General features: G+C 46.5%; 1 protein-coding gene across 17 annotated transcripts in view; it reads right to left on the bottom strand.

Annotated features, from left to right (window-relative positions):
* Window positions 1-16,411, bottom strand: part of MYO16 (myosin XVI) — a 591,124-nt gene that overhangs the window by 63,929 nt on the left and 510,784 nt on the right. For 16 of the 17 annotated variants that reach the window (XR_012002051.1, XM_072761001.1, XM_072761005.1 and 13 more), the window contains 3 exons: window positions 14,421-14,667; window positions 12,212-12,483; window positions 62-1,183 (listed from right to left, as the gene is read on the bottom strand). Coding sequence is in view for 16 of the 17 variants with exons in the window: in XM_072761001.1 (XP_072617102.1) it covers window positions 62-1,183; window positions 12,212-12,483; window positions 14,421-14,667 (1,641 nt within the window). In the remaining variant the exon portion in view is untranslated. The remainder of the gene's footprint in view (window positions 1-61; window positions 1,184-12,211; window positions 12,484-14,420; window positions 14,668-16,411) is intronic. The other variant, XM_072760992.1, reaches the window with a different exon arrangement.

Here is a 16,411-nt window from a genome sequence, read left to right as displayed (position 1 = left end):
ATGTGCATCCAGCTCAGGGTGCGGGTGCGGGGGTGGGGGTGGGGGGTCCGCCGTCCCCTACCTTCGGGGTCCCGGATCCTCCTCCCCGCCGCCGACTTGCGGAGCACGCTCCTTCCCGAGCTGAACAGGCTGGTGAGCTCGTCCAGAGGACTGCCGAGCGCCCTGCAGTTCGGGGGGCTGTAGGGCACCGGGGAGGGGGGCCCGGCGCTGGCCTTCCAGGGCTCGGCCCTGGCCACCCTCCCGGGGGAGTAGGGGGCCTTGGGGAGGGGGCCGCCCGGGCCTCCCGCGGGCGCGGAGCCGGGCTGCGGCGCCTTGGGCACGTCGGGGCCGGCCACCAGCGCTGCTCGGGCCGCCGCGCTCCCCGCGGGCTCCGGGGGGAAGGCGAAGTGCGCGGGCGGCCGCGCGGCGGGGGGCGCGGGGGGCGCGGGGGGCGCGGGGGGCGGCGGCGCGGGGGGCGAGCCGGGGGGCGCGGGCGGGTCCCCGGCGCCTTCTTGGCTCCTGGCGTGCTGTGGCGACGGCGGGCTGGGGCCCTCGGCGGGCACGGGGTACTTGAGGTTGGTCTCCAGCACCGGCAGCTTCTTCACCTCCAGGGGCGTCAGGGGCGACTCGTCGGACGCCGGGGAGCAGGTGACGGGCGTCGGGGGGAACACCAGGAGCGGGGGCCGGTGCGGGAGCAGGTTGGGGAAGGGCGCCGGGATGTCGCACGCGTCCCTGCAGGGCCCGGCGGCCTGGCCCGCCCCGTCGCCGCCCGCCCAGGTGCCCGGGCTCCGACAGCCGCCCGGGAGAGGGGGCGACGCGGCCGCCTCGGGGGGCGCCGAGTACTTCATCTCCTCGTACACCGCCTCCGCCTGCTCGGGGCTGCCGGCGCGGCCCAGCATCTCGATGTAGACGGGCTCGGGCTCGGGCGCGGGCTCGGGCTCCTGCAGGGCGCGCGCGGGGGGCGCGCGGGGCGCGGGGGGCGCGGGGGGCGCGGGGGGCGCGGGGGGCGCGGGGGGCGCGGGGACCCCCACCCCCACCCCCACCCCCACCCCCGCTGCGCGCTGCGGGCCGCTTCTGCGCCGGGCGCCCGCGATCTCCTCGGAGGAGCCGCTGAGCTTCGTGTGGGGGCTGCGCTTGGGCTTGCGGGGAGGAATCTTCTTCATGGTGCTGTAGTCGTCGCTGTGCGGCCGGGGCCTGGTGAGAACTGCGGAGGGAACAGGGGAGGCACAGCAGGTATTAGCCCGACCCCGGGCCCGCCGCCAGCACCCCGCCGGCCTCCCTCCACCTTCCGACCCAGCTCCTGGAGTCGGGGGCCTAAGCTACCCGTGGAGGGGCGCGTCCCGCGGGCAGCAAGGGGCCCAGGGTTGCCAGCACCTGCCAAGGGATGTGCCTGGCGAAGGCCTGGGAAGGAAGGGCCTGTCAGATCTGCTGCTGGAACCTACTACACCTGCACGCTGAGGGCCTGACCCAGCCGCGAGTAACTGTTGGCTGAGGGATCCTCAGCATTTCAGGGACCAGAAGACAAAGCCTAGGGCCCACAGCACGTTGGCCAGTTAGTGGCCTATGGATACCTCTGGTAGGAAATGCCTCAGCTCCTTGTAAACGGCAGAGTGTACAAAACAAAAACACCAATGTGCAGGGAGAGATTATTTTCTTAGAAAAGAACCTCATGAAAAACGAGCCCGGGGTGAGTTTTACAGTATATACGACTCCTTATCAGAAACACATCACACAGAAACATAGGTAAATCAAGAGTGCGACATTTTTCACTAAGAATTTCGGAGGTGGAGGGGTGCCCTGCTGGCGCGATGCACATGGCATGTGACTCTGGATCTCAGGGTGGAGAATTTGGGCCCCACCTTGGGCATAGAGATTACTTTAAAAAAAAAAATCTTCTTTTTTAAAAAAAAAAAATTTATTTTTTATTGGTGTTCAATTTGCCAACATACAGAATAACACCCAGTGCTCATCAAAAAAAAAAAAAAAAAATCTTCTAAGGCGGAAACGTTTAAGTGGAAACAGGGGAGATATTTAAAAAATAATGAAAAAGGGAGAATTAGTTAAATCTGACTCTAAAGGTTATGTTTAAAAATTCCAAAAAAAAAACAAATTCCAAAAGACTCCTTTTCCTAAAATATTCTTACTATAAATTGTAATCATGTTCTTATTAACTATAATTTCTCCAGAAACTGAGCTGTTCATTTCAGAAAATTGCATAAAGCTCTGCTGAAGTAGCAAAACTTCTCAAAAAATCCTGAATTATTTTATTAATTTAGTATTTTATTAATCTGTAGGAATTTGTAATAGAAGTGCAGCTAATTTTGCTGAGGTCCTGAGTCGTTTGAGACAGCCAGTCACTAAGCATGTATGAGAGCTGTCTCTGTCTCCAGTTGTGGGGCGTCAGTGAGGTGTCATGGCTAAAAGTAAGTCTTTGAAGTCAGATAGATCTGGATTCAAATCTCAAAGTGGCCATTCACTCATGCAGTTATTCACTTAGTTGTGCATTCAAGCAGCATTTAACTGAGACGCATTCGTGAACACAGACAGAATGTTCCCTACCTTCTTCTGCCCTCATGGGAGGTGTCAGATGATAAAAACAGTAAATAAAGTAAATAAAACAGACAAGTCAATTCTCTCACAGGTTGGAATGGAACACCTGCTGTGAGGACCAGGAACAACACGACACAATAAGGGGTCGTAGAGCTGTGTTTGTGTGTTTGGTGGGGGTGGCAGGGTCCAACCTATAACTTACAAGAGGTCTTGGGGAAATCTCCCTAAGCTCCAGTATAGTGATATCAGTAATCATCTCAGAAGAATAAAAGGAGGAGGAGATACAGTATGTAAAGTGCTCTGCTCCTACTCTGGCACACTGTGAACAGGAATCAAATGGGAGATATCCAAAAGAGAAAAGAAAAGAACAAAGCTAATTTTCTAACCCACTGGACATCTTTGTAAGCCAGTATTATACAGGGTTCCCCAAAGCAGCCAACTTTTAAAAGCAGAAAATACCCAAAAAATGCACAACTCTGCAGTTCATAAGCATTATTCCAAAGCCTTTCAATGTGCTAAAAACACAAGCAGCTCATAAGCTTCTCGAAACTTAATGAACCAAACAAATTTTTAACATTAGTATTACAGAATTGTTCTGAAGATTTGAATAACTTAAAGGATTTGTGGCAGATTGTATTTTCCAAAACTGGCTTCAACAATATTTTCAATCCCACATGCTCTCCCAGAACCTTGAAACTGGCAGGGCCTATGTGGCTGCCCCTGATGAATAAACTAGGACAAAGGGGAAGCCACCTGCCTTCTCAGGCTGGACCACAGGCAGTAAAGCTTCTGTCTGGCTCTTGCTCTTCTGGGACACGTCTTGGGGGCCCTGATCTCTATGCATGAAGTCTCTCTATCCTGAAGCAGCCCTGCTGTGGAGAACATGTAGAAAGGCCACAGAAGTAAAAGATGCCAGGGGACTCCATCTGCTCCAGCTCTCAGCTGTCTGGGCTTCCCCAGACCAGATGCCAGAAATATATAGTCAACTGAGTCTTCAATGATTCCAGCACCAGCCACTGTCTGACCACAGCTGTGGCAGAGCCAGTAGAACGGTTTAGCTGACCCTGGCCAGCTGCTGGAACTGTGAGAGAGAGAGAGGGGATTATCATCACCGTTCTTTTAAGCCACGAAATTTTGGAAAGGTTTGTTACACAGAAAAAGAGGACTAATGCAGATATTGGTACCTGTGGAGTGCTACTATAAAATAACCTGAAAAAAGATGGCAGTGGTTTTGAAAAATTGGAGGAGCCTTGAAGACAATGCTAGTGAAGGTATGGTGATACTCAAGAAATGCTACTGGGGAGGCTTCAAGGAAAGTGAGGAAGATGCTGGAAGCTGGAGGAAACACGGACCTTTTTCTGCCGCCACAGAAGGGTTAGGAGTACTGTCACCTGCAGTAATGTGGAAAATAGAAACCCATGTTCAAGGAGCTGGAGGATCTAGCGAAGGAGGGCTACAGGCAGAGTGTAAAAGCTGCCTTCTGGATTATTCTAGCTGCCTCTAGTAAAATGTGAGAGTAAAGACATAAGCTAAAGAAAGAGCTAGTAACTATAAAGAGCCAGGACTTTCTGGGTTTGAAAATAACATGGCTCCTCACTGCCAGGCTGTCCAGATGGCAAATAATTTTGAAGTGAAGATGTGACTTCCAGGCAGAGATAAAATCTGGGGCATTTCCAGGAAAACATATCTAAAGACAAAGCCAAGATCATGACTTTGAAAGCCTTTATTAAGACCTCAGAAAGATCTGAAGTAGTGTCTCGTGCACACTTCCAAAGCAGCAAAACCACAGGACTTCTAGGAATATCAAGAGTATTGCTCCACAGAGCTCCTGTAGAGACCCCGGAGTAGAGAAGAGGTTGTCTCAAAAAAGCTAGTGTCTGTGGCTTTTCACCACTGGAGTGGATTACAGATTGACTCACAAGAAACCCACAAAGCTTATAAAGGAATTGTATCAGCATGCACAGAAAGGGGCAGAGTCATTACGAAATGGAGAGGGATCTGGCACCTCAAGATTTCATGAGCGGAAAGGAGGCCAAGAGAACTATCTGCCCCAAACAAGGTGCTCTGATGGATTAGGAATTATAATTCAAAGGAGAGCCAAGATTGCAGGGCATGGCCCTAAGAGTCATGGAAAATCATTTCCAGGCACCAGGCCACACACCATGCCCAGGTGTCGTTCAGAACTGCTGTGTGCCTCCCAAACTCCTGCTCTCCAGTCAAGAGCATCCACACCCATCCCTCCTGGGTATGCTCACTGCAAGGAGTAGAGAGCCTGTCCTCAGACAGAGTGGGGCATCTTGGAAGAGCTGTCCAGGAAGCCTGGGTCTGACCAAGACCATGAGAGATGGGGACTTTTGGTCTGGGCCTGGTGGGGTGAGAAGAGAAGGCTGTGGACAGTTTGGAAGAGGAGTGACTGTATTTCATATGTGGGAAGGGTGGGAATTGTTTTTTTTCTAGTGGGTGGATTGGAATTGTATTCTCCAAAAATTGGCCACAATAGTGTTTCTAGTCCTATTAAGAGGTAGAGTCTGTTTCTCCTTCTTAACCCTGGATGTGCTTGGGACTGCCTGACAGATGGGAGGTCATGAATGTGAGGCTGCGTGACTTCCAAGGCTGCCCAGCATCCTCTTTCCTGGAGCATGTGCCTTTGCCACACTGATTCTCTATGTATGAAGTCCAGCTCCCCTGAAGCTGTCCCACTGCACTAACCACGAGGAGAAAACATCTCGAGATAGAGACACCCATGTAGTTCCATTCCCTACATGGCCAAGGCAGCAGAAGTGCAAGTGCCCAGCCTTCAGATGATTCCAGCCACCACTTGCAGCTTCATGAAGGACCTTGACTGAGAACCACCCAGAGAAGTGCAGCCGATACCCAGAACCTGATCACTAATAATAAAATGACTGTTGTATTTACATTACTAAGTTTTGGATGGGCTGTTAAGCAACAAGAGATAATGGATATATTCCCTCAAAGTTTGCTTTTGATGCAGATAAAAAAATTTTTGTGTTAAACTATTATATATAGAAGTAGCATGGCTTCTTTGGAGGCAGACAAGAGACTGGCCTCTAACATCCTACTGCCTGGGTCGGAAGTTTGGATGTGTGACATAAGACAGGTTATACCACTGCTCCCTGACTCAGTGTCCTCATCCACAGAAGGGTCATGATGATGGTCCCGCTCCTGTGGGTGGTTCTATTAAAGATACTTAGAATAATGCCTGGCACCTGATTAACATGGAGTTAGTGCCCGCTGCCATCATCAGGGTCTTGTTATTATCACACAACCAGAAATTAATCATGAGTGATGGGGTGGTTTCTGTGGAGTGAGTGCGGTGTGGAGTGTGGCAATATCAGATCATCGAGAGTGCTTTACTGAGGCTGCAGACGGTACAGTTTCCTGCCCTACCCCATAACTACTGACTTTGAATCTTTGAGGGTGAGAACTAGAAAGCTTCAGTCTTCATAAAATACAACCAGAAAACCACAGAGTATTAAAGTCTCATTTGGTTTTACGGCTGTTTCTGTGTGTGTGTGTTCACACAAATACTAATAGTTCATTTGCAAATATGGATGTAAGGGCTATTGAAAATGAACTTTTATTAAGAATTTTCTTTAAAAAAAGAATTTTCTTAACAATTTTTTGAGTTCTAAGATTTATGGGTAAAACATCTGTGACTCCATCCAGATGGGGTCATGTAGACATTTCAGGTCACAGGACGCCTTGAGGGCAAGGCCTGTGTTATAACAGTAGCTTAAGTGTTAAACCTCACATTCTCAAACTTGACTCTTCTCTGAGATACCAAGCAATGATCTAGGGACTTAAGTCATTTTGAGGTTGTGTTAGGAAATAAAAATGTTCTTGTACAGAATACTTGCCCTGTGAAGGTTTGCTAAGGCATGCCAGGTGGCTTTTAAGTCACCATTTTGAGCAAGACACAAGTTATTTGGCCTAATTATCACTGAAAACCAGGTACCTACATGTTTATGAGAAAAAATGAAGGAGAAGCTTGTTTATCAAGAAAATATTTGTATCTGTGTGTGTATGTAATTCCAATCCTTACAGTGTGGTTTTGCCTAGTTTCAGAGCAAACTTCATGCTTAGCACAGAGGCATGGACATAAAGGATGCTGAAATAAATGTTGAGTAGCTGGCCAGTGGGCTAGCTGCATACATGAGTGAATGTAGAATCGACTTACAACCAGCTACAAATTGGAAAAAAAAAAAGAGCTTCCACTGCTGGGCAGCGATATTTTGTGACCTTATAACATTTTTTTTTTTTTTTTTTTTTTGGTGAGAAGAGTCCATAACGCTTGCTGTTATCCCATCTTTACCCATAGGACTTCACTCGACATGCATAATGTCACTGAAATGTCCTTCCTGACCTATCCCCAGTTTCCAAAAAGGGTCATCCCCCTTGCTCTGTGTTCCACACCATCTGTTCTCTTTGCTGGTACTCTGCTTATCTCATAATTTGTTTGCCCATTTATCTCCCCCACTGGTCTCCAGGGCCCTCTGAGGGGAGCCAGCCTCATGGAATACACTTCATTACTATATGTTGAATGGAGTCATGTGTCATAAGTTATGAAACATGCAATCCTGTTCTCCTATATCCAGTAACATATTCTCAGGATGGTGTTCACAGAACACCTAATTTCTATCAAATTTCAGCTAGTAGAAAAATATAATCAGGGGCTTCTGTGAAAAATACACTGACAGGCCAAATCCAGCAAATCTTAAAGGTACATTTTGAACCCAGCCAAATTGTGCTCATTTTGATTTATTGATAAGAATTGAATTCTGCTTTAATGGAAGTAGTATAAAGAAATATATCTCTATAACATGCATTTGTTCAATAAATATTTATTGAGTGCCTACTGTGTGCCAAGGGCAATTCTAGAGTAAAGATATAAACCAGACAGTGAAAAAAGAAATGATATGGAATGTTCTTTCCAAATTGAGCCACAGAGATGAACTGTTCTTTTATCCATGCATATAAATGGTCTTGTTGAGAATGGAGTTATATAGCAACTCTCTCTTAAAAACTATGGATTCCTCAAGGTATTATTTCTAAGGAATGGGATGCTGGAGTCTGAAGGGGTGGTGGGTGTGGAGGTCACATGACAGAAGGTAAATGGTGGAGGCTAGAGCTCCTGGAGGAAAACCTGTCTCTTGCAATCTCCCCATCTAGTTACACCATGTTTGGGAGCAAGTCTGCACCATGGGCTGAGAGAATCAAGTCTCCAGAGTGTGCATGAGCTGGAAACCCCCAAACAAAGAAAAGGGGAAGATTTGTTCTTTCTCTTCTGGTCACTGTTAGCAAAGAGCACAGTTGACCCTTAAATAGTGCAGGGGTGAAGGGTGCCAGCTCCTCTTGCAGTTGAAAATCTGCCCGTAACTTTTGCCTCTCCACAAACGTTGCTTCCTACAGCTTACTGCTGTAGAAGACTTAACTCAACAGATAGCAAAAACAGTCCATTAACACGTATTTTGCACATGTATTATATACTGTATTTTTACAATAAAGGGAGCTAGGGAAAAGAAAATATTAAGAAAATCAGGAGGAAAGAGAAGATATTTTTACAGTATTGTATCGTATGTATCAGAAAACAATCCACATATAAATGGACCCACTCATTTCCAGCCTGTGTTGTTCAAGGGTCAGCAGTACTTTCAAATAGTTGGCCCCAGCTTGCTAATAGTTTGCACACAAGTATCAAAATTTACTGGCTCATAAAATTGCTTCATGCTTTTCAGGCATGAAGGCAATGGAAAAAAATGAGCTCTCTCCATTGCCTGTCTTTATTATGATCGTGTTTACTGGATAAAAACCTATAGGAAAGGCATGTGTTGATATGAACAGACCTGGGCACAAGGTTTAATGTGACCTAATCATTGGTTTCTCTAAGATCCTTGGCTCTCATTCTCTAATCCGACCTTCTTCCACTACATAACCTTTGGAGTTGACTCAGCAGCTTTCCCTGTAAAAGAGAGTTTGAACTCGATTTTTTAAGATGCCAAGAGGAATGGCTCAGGTAAGAAGTGGACTGGGTTATGGTCCTGGTTCTTATGAAACCAGAGCATTTTAAATAGCAATCCAAGTTTCTTCCTACCTTCCATAGAAGGAAGAGAGTTTTGTGAAATATTGAGAGGTGCAAAATATCTAGCGTTGTCCTCGGGGTACAAACATGAGGCATGTAGAATAAAGGCTGTCTGACAGAATTTTCTGCAATGTTGGGAGATTTCATACCCTTGCCTTGTGACTAATGACTCAGGAACTGAATCGTAAATTTTACTTAATTTCAATTTAAACGTAAATAGTCACACAGGGCTGGTGGCCTCTGTACTGGACACCTCAGCCCCTGCCACAAAAGCATAAACGAGGCCAGCACACCTGTGCATGGTGGGTTTATCTCAGGAGGGCATAGCCACCTTGCAGTTATGGATTGGAAATACAGGTGACCAGGCCCCACGCTAGCCCGTGACTCATTGATGCTACAAAAACTGGCTTAGGGCAGTCCCGGTGGCTCAGCTGTGTAGCACCTGCCTTTGGCCCAGGGTGTGATTCTGGAGACCCAGGATCGAGTCCCACGTCAGGTTCCGTGCATGGAGCCTGCTTCTCCCTCTGCCTGTGTCTTTGCCTCTCTCTCTGTTTCTCTGTCTGTCTCTCTCTCTCTGTCTCTCATGAATAAACAAATAAATGTTTTTAAAAAAAACTGGCTTAGCACACCTGCTCCATCGGATCAGCAGGTTCAATGGAAGAGTTCATCTCTAACGGCAGGAAGTTCAGTGGCAGTCCTAAAGTCCACATGAGGGATCTTGTAAGAAGGAACAGATAATGTAGACAGCAATCAATACTCTGCCTTCAGGGCTAGCCTCCAAATCTGAGTTCATGGGGGTGTCGGGGAGACCCCGACAAGCACCTCAGTCACATGCTGGCTGAAATTAGGTTCTAAGAACTTAGGTTTTTCATAAAAGTCTTGCAACTCTAATGGTATCACATCGTGTATTTTAAACAGTGAGACTTAAGAGCCTGGTGATTCCCTGCAGGAGTGGCTATTTCCTGACATCTATTTCTATATACATGTTTTATCTCCTATGGGTATTTTTTTTCTTCTTCTCGGGCCCCTCTCTCGGGGTGAACCCACTCCAGGGTGCCCTGCTCTTCACAAAGAAAAGAGAACTCTCCCTGGGGCTCCCACCGGCTTCTTGGGGATCAGTTGCGCTACCGCACTGGACACCTCGCGGAGCCCAGCTCGCCACTCCGGATTCAGAGATCTGAATCCGACTCCCTTTCCATCAGCTGAGGGCAACGGAGGCCATCGCCTGCCCCTTCAGAACAGCGCTCGCCCACCTCTCAGGACCGACTGACTCATGTTCAACCTCTGTTCACATGGAACCCTTCTCCACTTTGGCCTTCAAAGTTCTTTTTTGAATATTTGCTGCTACCACCAAGATCTGCACCTGCCGCGGCTCCACCTGGCCCGCGCCCTAGGCTTCAAGGCTCACCGCAGCGGCCCTCCTACTCCACGCAGCATAGCATCTGCGGGGTGGCGTTTGGGGGGGGGAACCCTGGCGGCCCCCCAGGAAGGGAAACCACCCCCTCACCCCATCCCGCTCCCGTCCCTCTCGTGCAGGTCACCAACTGCCAGCGACGGACAGATATGGACCTGACGTTCTAGCGCCATCCATTTTTAGGGCTAGTTGATTTGGCAGGTGAGTTGTTGCACACTCCTTGGCAGATTCCAATTTCCATGGCCACCATCCTTCTACTCCTATGGTTCTTAAGTCACTTTGTTTTCACTGACGTGTTTTGACGTGATCCCCAATACTTTCACTCCCTTCCCAATGACATGACTAGTTGGTACCACCTGACTACTCCAGAGTCTCAAGTCCAGGGCAGATGATTTTGGAAAGGGCACAGACAGAAGGAGTTTTTAGATGTTTAGATATTCTGGGGCCAACTGACTCTAATCTATAGGGGATGTGTGCAGTGTTCAAATCCAGACACGAGCCATCTTACACACACTGTAATGTTCAATCTTGTTTCCTGGTTTTTCAGCTCCTCATGCTACCCTGTGTCTAGTCCACATTCTCCTCGTCTCATCAGGGTTAGCCTGTTGGATGTCATTCATCCTCTTCCAATAAGCCAAAGGGGTCTTCCTTCTGATTTCAATACACCTTTCTGAGCTCCACACCGTATATCCTGGGCAGAGGTCCAAAAGTAGGGCTGGAAATGGGATGCACTTCCATTTATGATTTATTTAGATGACAGCCTCTTATAATTTGTGGGGGTGCATCAGAGGAGACTCCTTGTCTCTGGAGATCCTGCCCTAACACCATATCTGTGCTTACATCTATGTCCACTGAAGCCTGTCTTTCCAAACTTGCCCTAACTCCATTTTCACATTTCATGGCTGTTCTTATTGCCATGACATGAGAAACACACTGCACTCCTCTCCCCAAACTTAGGAATTTCTCCCACATCTCCATATTGTCATGACATGACTCCTACATTATAATAGTAATGGGCTTTTCTTTCTTCCTACTAAATACTCTCTTAAAGATCCACTTTCTTAAAGTGACCTATCAAAAGCATCTTTGAAGGTAGCTGGGGCCTTCTCATTGCTCGTGGTCTCTGAGCCACGGTCTTTGCAGTGTCTCCATGGGGTCACCCATCTTCTCCCACAGATAAGCAAGTGCATGGCTTTGCCTCACGTTTGTATTCTTGGCTCATCTGCTTACAGAAGGAATTGTGATCCATGTTCAGCTGGTACTTTCTGGAGAAATCTACACACGATTCCATCATGTTTCATGCCCCCTGCCCCCCCTCCCCCACTACCACCTCTTACCCTGTTCACTTTTCTCTGCAGCTGTGATCTGCTAAAATACTTTATGTATTTACCTGTTCACTGTGTGGAGCATCTGACTTCCCACACTAGAACTGATACACCACCAGGAAAGATGATCCTGTTGGTTTTATTATGTATCCCCATGGGCCTACAATGTGGCCTAACTGTTGGTAGGGGACACCTAACCCCTGTGGAATCAGTACCTGTTCCGCCAAGATGTCCTGCCTTTGTTGCTCACTCTTTGAAAAATTAATAATTAAGCAATAACAGTCACATGAACTAATCAGTGAGAGATTTCATGGAGAGAAGACTGTAGTTTCCCTCTTTTTTTGCATATATATTTCTAGGCCACCAACGCAGAAAACTTCCCTTAGCTAGACCCCAAAGTTCCACGGACAGGGTTTTGCTGTGGTGTGATTCCTCTCTGCCTGAACGTTTCACTTCACACGTGATAAAGCAGTGTTGATTTTTAATTAGATTGTGATCATTGGGAAGCCTGATGAATTTTTTTGGTTTTTCATCAGTGAACATTTACCCGGTCGAGGAAAGACACTCTGAAGGGCTCTGGTCTGCGGCCCCTCACCCGCACTGACAATGCTGATGTCAGGATGGGCAGCAAGGAGATGATATATAAGTAGCTTTTCCCTAAGATGCTTGGAGAACTGAATACATATTATTTATATTTAATGATTAAAGAGCTGCTGGCAAGCCAACAAGTGGACTTATTTCTATTAAAAATAGATTAGGGCAACAATACTGCTGTGGGAACTGAGATCCGAAGGCAGAGCATCAGGGCCTCGACCAGGCGCTCCCCACCTTCCCTCCGCTGACCTTCACCTGCAGACTCCCTGGCCGCTGCCCACAGGCAGGCGCTCACAGCCTCGTAGGAGGCGCTCAGCCGCGTGGTGGGGTCCCTCTTTGGCTTGGGTGGAGGCTGTTTCCGTGGTGACGGGAGGCCGCTGCTGTCATCCAGGCTGGACACCGAGTGTAGAGAAGGAGACCGGGTGGATGGGCCTGCCAGCGACTGGATCAGGCCATCCACCGCCATGGGAACCGGGATGGAGCTGTAGTGGAAATGCTTGGGTCCGCCCTTATCTTCAGCTCTTGGGGGAACAAAACACAAACAGCACCCCACGAGAGAGGGGCCCAGATGCATTATTCAGATGGCAACAATGAACCCGTTCAAGCAGACATAATCACGGCTTTGGGGTAAACAGCCTTCCCCGCCACTGCTGGAGGATGCGTGCGGAGCGCTCTGGAAACCCAGGCATCCAGAGCGAGCTGCCCATCCTTCCGACCCCTGCATTCTGATAAACGAGCACCGTGGGGATTCATCACGGTGACCTTTGAAGAATCTCACACAAATGCAACATTTCTTAAGGAGTACCACGTTTTCTATCAGGCATTCACTGAATGAATTTTTCACAGTCTGATTATTAAGCAAATCAAAAAACTAGAATTTCAATCTGAATGATAATTTCTGAAAATCCATCTTAATAGAGAGTTATTGATGCATCAAATGCTGGGAGTTCATCATCGTCTCCCATTGCCAAAGAGTATGTACTTGACTTAAAACTATCAAAGATTTACATTTCTCTCTCTCTCTTTTTCTCTTTCCTTTTTTCCTTACCATTTAAACTCCACAAGCAATTATTTAATGATGTGCAGAATTATTATTTTTGTTCTGTTATTCCATCTGGTCGTGCAATGCCAAGCGAACTGCTGGTATTCAATAAATAAATAGAAAGATACTTCTTCACTTAATTTTCTATCAGGCAAATGAATACATAATCAAATTGGGAAATTGGGGTGGCTGTTTAGTTCCAGCAGCGAAAATAATAAATATTATTCTGGAAGTCAGATAAAATTAATAGTTATCTGGTTTAAAAAAATCCCTTCTGGCTTCACATGTCAATGTAATCATGTACTAGTGAGATGCCAATGCGTTCGTTTTACAAGGAGTCTCTGAGCATTTGTTTTTGTAATTATATCTTTGTGTGGCAGAGTACCAGCCGGGCTGGGATCTACCACGAGGCACAGCCAGACACCCATGTAGAAAATGAACTAGCCGGAGATGAAAGTATGGCATTCAGTGAACAATTTGTTTTCCCTGTAATGTTTAATTACAGTTTTCCGTACAAAGGGAATTTTTTCAGTATTTAATCATGGAGATATTTGAAGCTAATTAGTGAGAGACACATCACCATTTCATCTTTAATAAAAAATCATTTGACACAGGCAGTTGAGGCGAAGGGGAGTCATTTTCAGTGAGAAACCACCAGCGAATGCCAAGTTCCTATGGAAAACCAAACACCTGCCTGGCCCAGGTCCCCGTCCTCCTAGGAGGAGAGCTGAGGATCAAGGGTATCCCCATCCCTCATGGAGAGGTAGGAGTGATAAGATGGAGATGCACCAGGTCGCCTCCACATTTCTATCTCAAGCTCAGCATCCTAAGCGGACTTTAAAATAAAAAGCTTTCCCCTAAAACTTTCCCAATTGGTGAAGAACTGTGACAAATTACTAAGGGAAGTATAATTCATACAAAGCATTGATTTCACTACTTCTCTGTTTCAGAGTAGCTTCTCCATTGTTTGGGTCAGATTTCCAGAAGTTTCTCTGAGTCACCTTTACATATATAATACTTGTATACAGATGTCAAGAACCCGGCTACGTATTTTTGCTAAGATGGAAATATGAGCTGCCTTAAAACTTTGGCCTTGAGATGGTAAGTGATGCGGCATCTAGGGGAACCGATAACTGTTTCATATGGCGAAACGATCACGTTGTATCTATTGCATGAAAAGAAAGCACGAATAGGGACCCTTTTAGATTGCTCAGAGGTTTCATTTTTTTCTTTTTCTTTCTTTTTTTTTTTTTTTTTGCTCAGAGGTTTCAAATAGCAAGCCATGCACGCATCCATGCCTGTTCCCGTAACCACTGTCATATTTGACTGAACTCTGCATTAAGGGCTATCAGTATTTTCCTGACTCCACTGGATCAATGACAAAGGTAATTAAAGTTGCATACTATCTGCCTTTACCTTTTGATTCCTTCCTCTGGCTTGTTTCTGGTCTCCACTTTCTCTTTATGGTAAATAGCATTCATTTCGTTGCGCAGCCGATCATTTTCACGTGCAATGTCTGAAGCGTTCTGAATGACCAGGGCATCATAGGTCTTCAACCCCATGTCCTCTGTAATCTGCAGGAAGCTGTTGATGGACGTGACCTCTTGCTGTCTGATGCTCCTTTTCTGAAGCAAGTGCTGGCGTGCCAGGAATCCTCTTACAACTTCCATAAAAGAATACAATCATGGGTCAGTTAGAGGAGTAAAAGCAAAACCCCAGACACCCACAAACAGGTCACAACACATTTATATCTTAGCAGCTATAACATAAGACACATTTAACCCAGAATAAGAATTTACAAAATCTTCTCATCTCATATCTGAAAAGGTATCTAAATTCAGCAATGATAACACTGAGAGGCAAAATCCTTAAACTAAGGAATGAGATATCCCCACTTCTTTTCATAACACAGGCTGGACGTGACTGGATGAAAATCAGGGCGAAGGACTCAGGTCCAAACCCCAGGGAATTCTGCAGGGTGGCTCCAACTGGACCATTTTGGGATACACGGCTCATCTCTCATTATAACAGAGTACAACAGAAATGTCTGAGGTTTGGGGAAGTAGTCTTCAAAAAAATCATGCACATATTGTTAATAAGCCTATGAGTTAACTCCTAGAGAAATGAACACTGCATTTAAGACTCTGCAAAGAGAATGTGTGTGTGAATTTAGGACATGCCTTCTGCTCTCCAGCAAAGTGGCACTAGCTAGAAAGATGTGTAAGAATAGGGAGAAATAAGGGAGTGAACACACTCTGAAATCGCTAACATGTCAGTAGCAAATGGTAAGACCTGAAAATAGAAATAACAATGCCCATCACTGAGAGTCTCTTCCATGTGTTAGGCACTCTATCATTTCATACCGAAACCCAGGGATAATTAATAAACCATTATCTCCACTTTGTACCCGACGGTGGAGCAGCTGAGTGAGGCTGAGAAAACTTCTCCAGGTAAACACAAGCGATGAGCAATGAGTGGTAGAGCCAAGTTTCAAATCTCTGTGCGTGAATGTGCCAAGCTCATTTCCTCACCTCGGACCACCAGAGAAGCTTTCCAGAGAGCAAGGCACCGACAGAGAAGTCAGAGGGAAGCATATTTTCGATCAATGTGGGGAAGAGCTTTCTAGCAATGAGCCAAGATGTGAACAGCTCAGACTGTCTCCTGAGAGGGAGTCAGTAAAGGGCCCCTTCTGCTGGATGCTGCGAACAGGTGTAGGTGAGGGAGTTCCTACGTGGACCTTTCAACCTTAGGACGCTGCTCTTTCCAAGTCTAAGTGTCTAAGGTCAGAGGGAGTTGCTGGAATTATAAGAAGATCTAGAATTTCAGGGAAAAACCAATGTACGTCGCAAAGATACTTTGTATTTGTAGTGGTGGTGGGAGGGGGAAGGCCTGTAAAACATTAAGTGCTTTCAAATATTCCCTGGCTCTAGAAGAATAAATGTGCGGGTTATCTAGGATATTTATTTTGATGATTTTACTTGATTAGAAGATGGAAAGCTGAACACAAACTTTCCACCATCACGGCTCCAGAGGCAAATAATATACAGACATCTAAAATGATTAAGGCTTTTTTTTTTTCCTTTCTTCAAATGGCAATACTAAATGTTTGATTACTTTGGAATGCGGTTGTATCAAGTCAACTGTAAAACAGTCATGCTGAACTAATCTAAAGGGGAAAACAATTAAACAGTGAAAGGTACAATCAGACTACCCAGAATATAAAATGTGGCATTAAAATGCAGACGTGTTAGCCATGAGATGGACGGGGGGGGCGGGGGGGGGGGGGAACAGAAAACCTCCAACAGATCTGTTTGCTTGCTCATTCCTGTTACATTAAAAAAATTGAGACATTGACTTTTGGAAGGGTGAAGGTGAGGGTATATTCAAGATGTTTAATCTTTTGGAAT

Source organism: Vulpes vulpes, chromosome 6 (assembly GCF_048418805.1).
Source record: "Vulpes vulpes isolate BD-2025 chromosome 6, VulVul3, whole genome shotgun sequence".
NCBI lineage: Eukaryota > Metazoa > Chordata > Mammalia > Carnivora > Canidae > Vulpes > Vulpes vulpes.
This window is presented reverse-complemented; position numbering and strand designations above follow the sequence as displayed.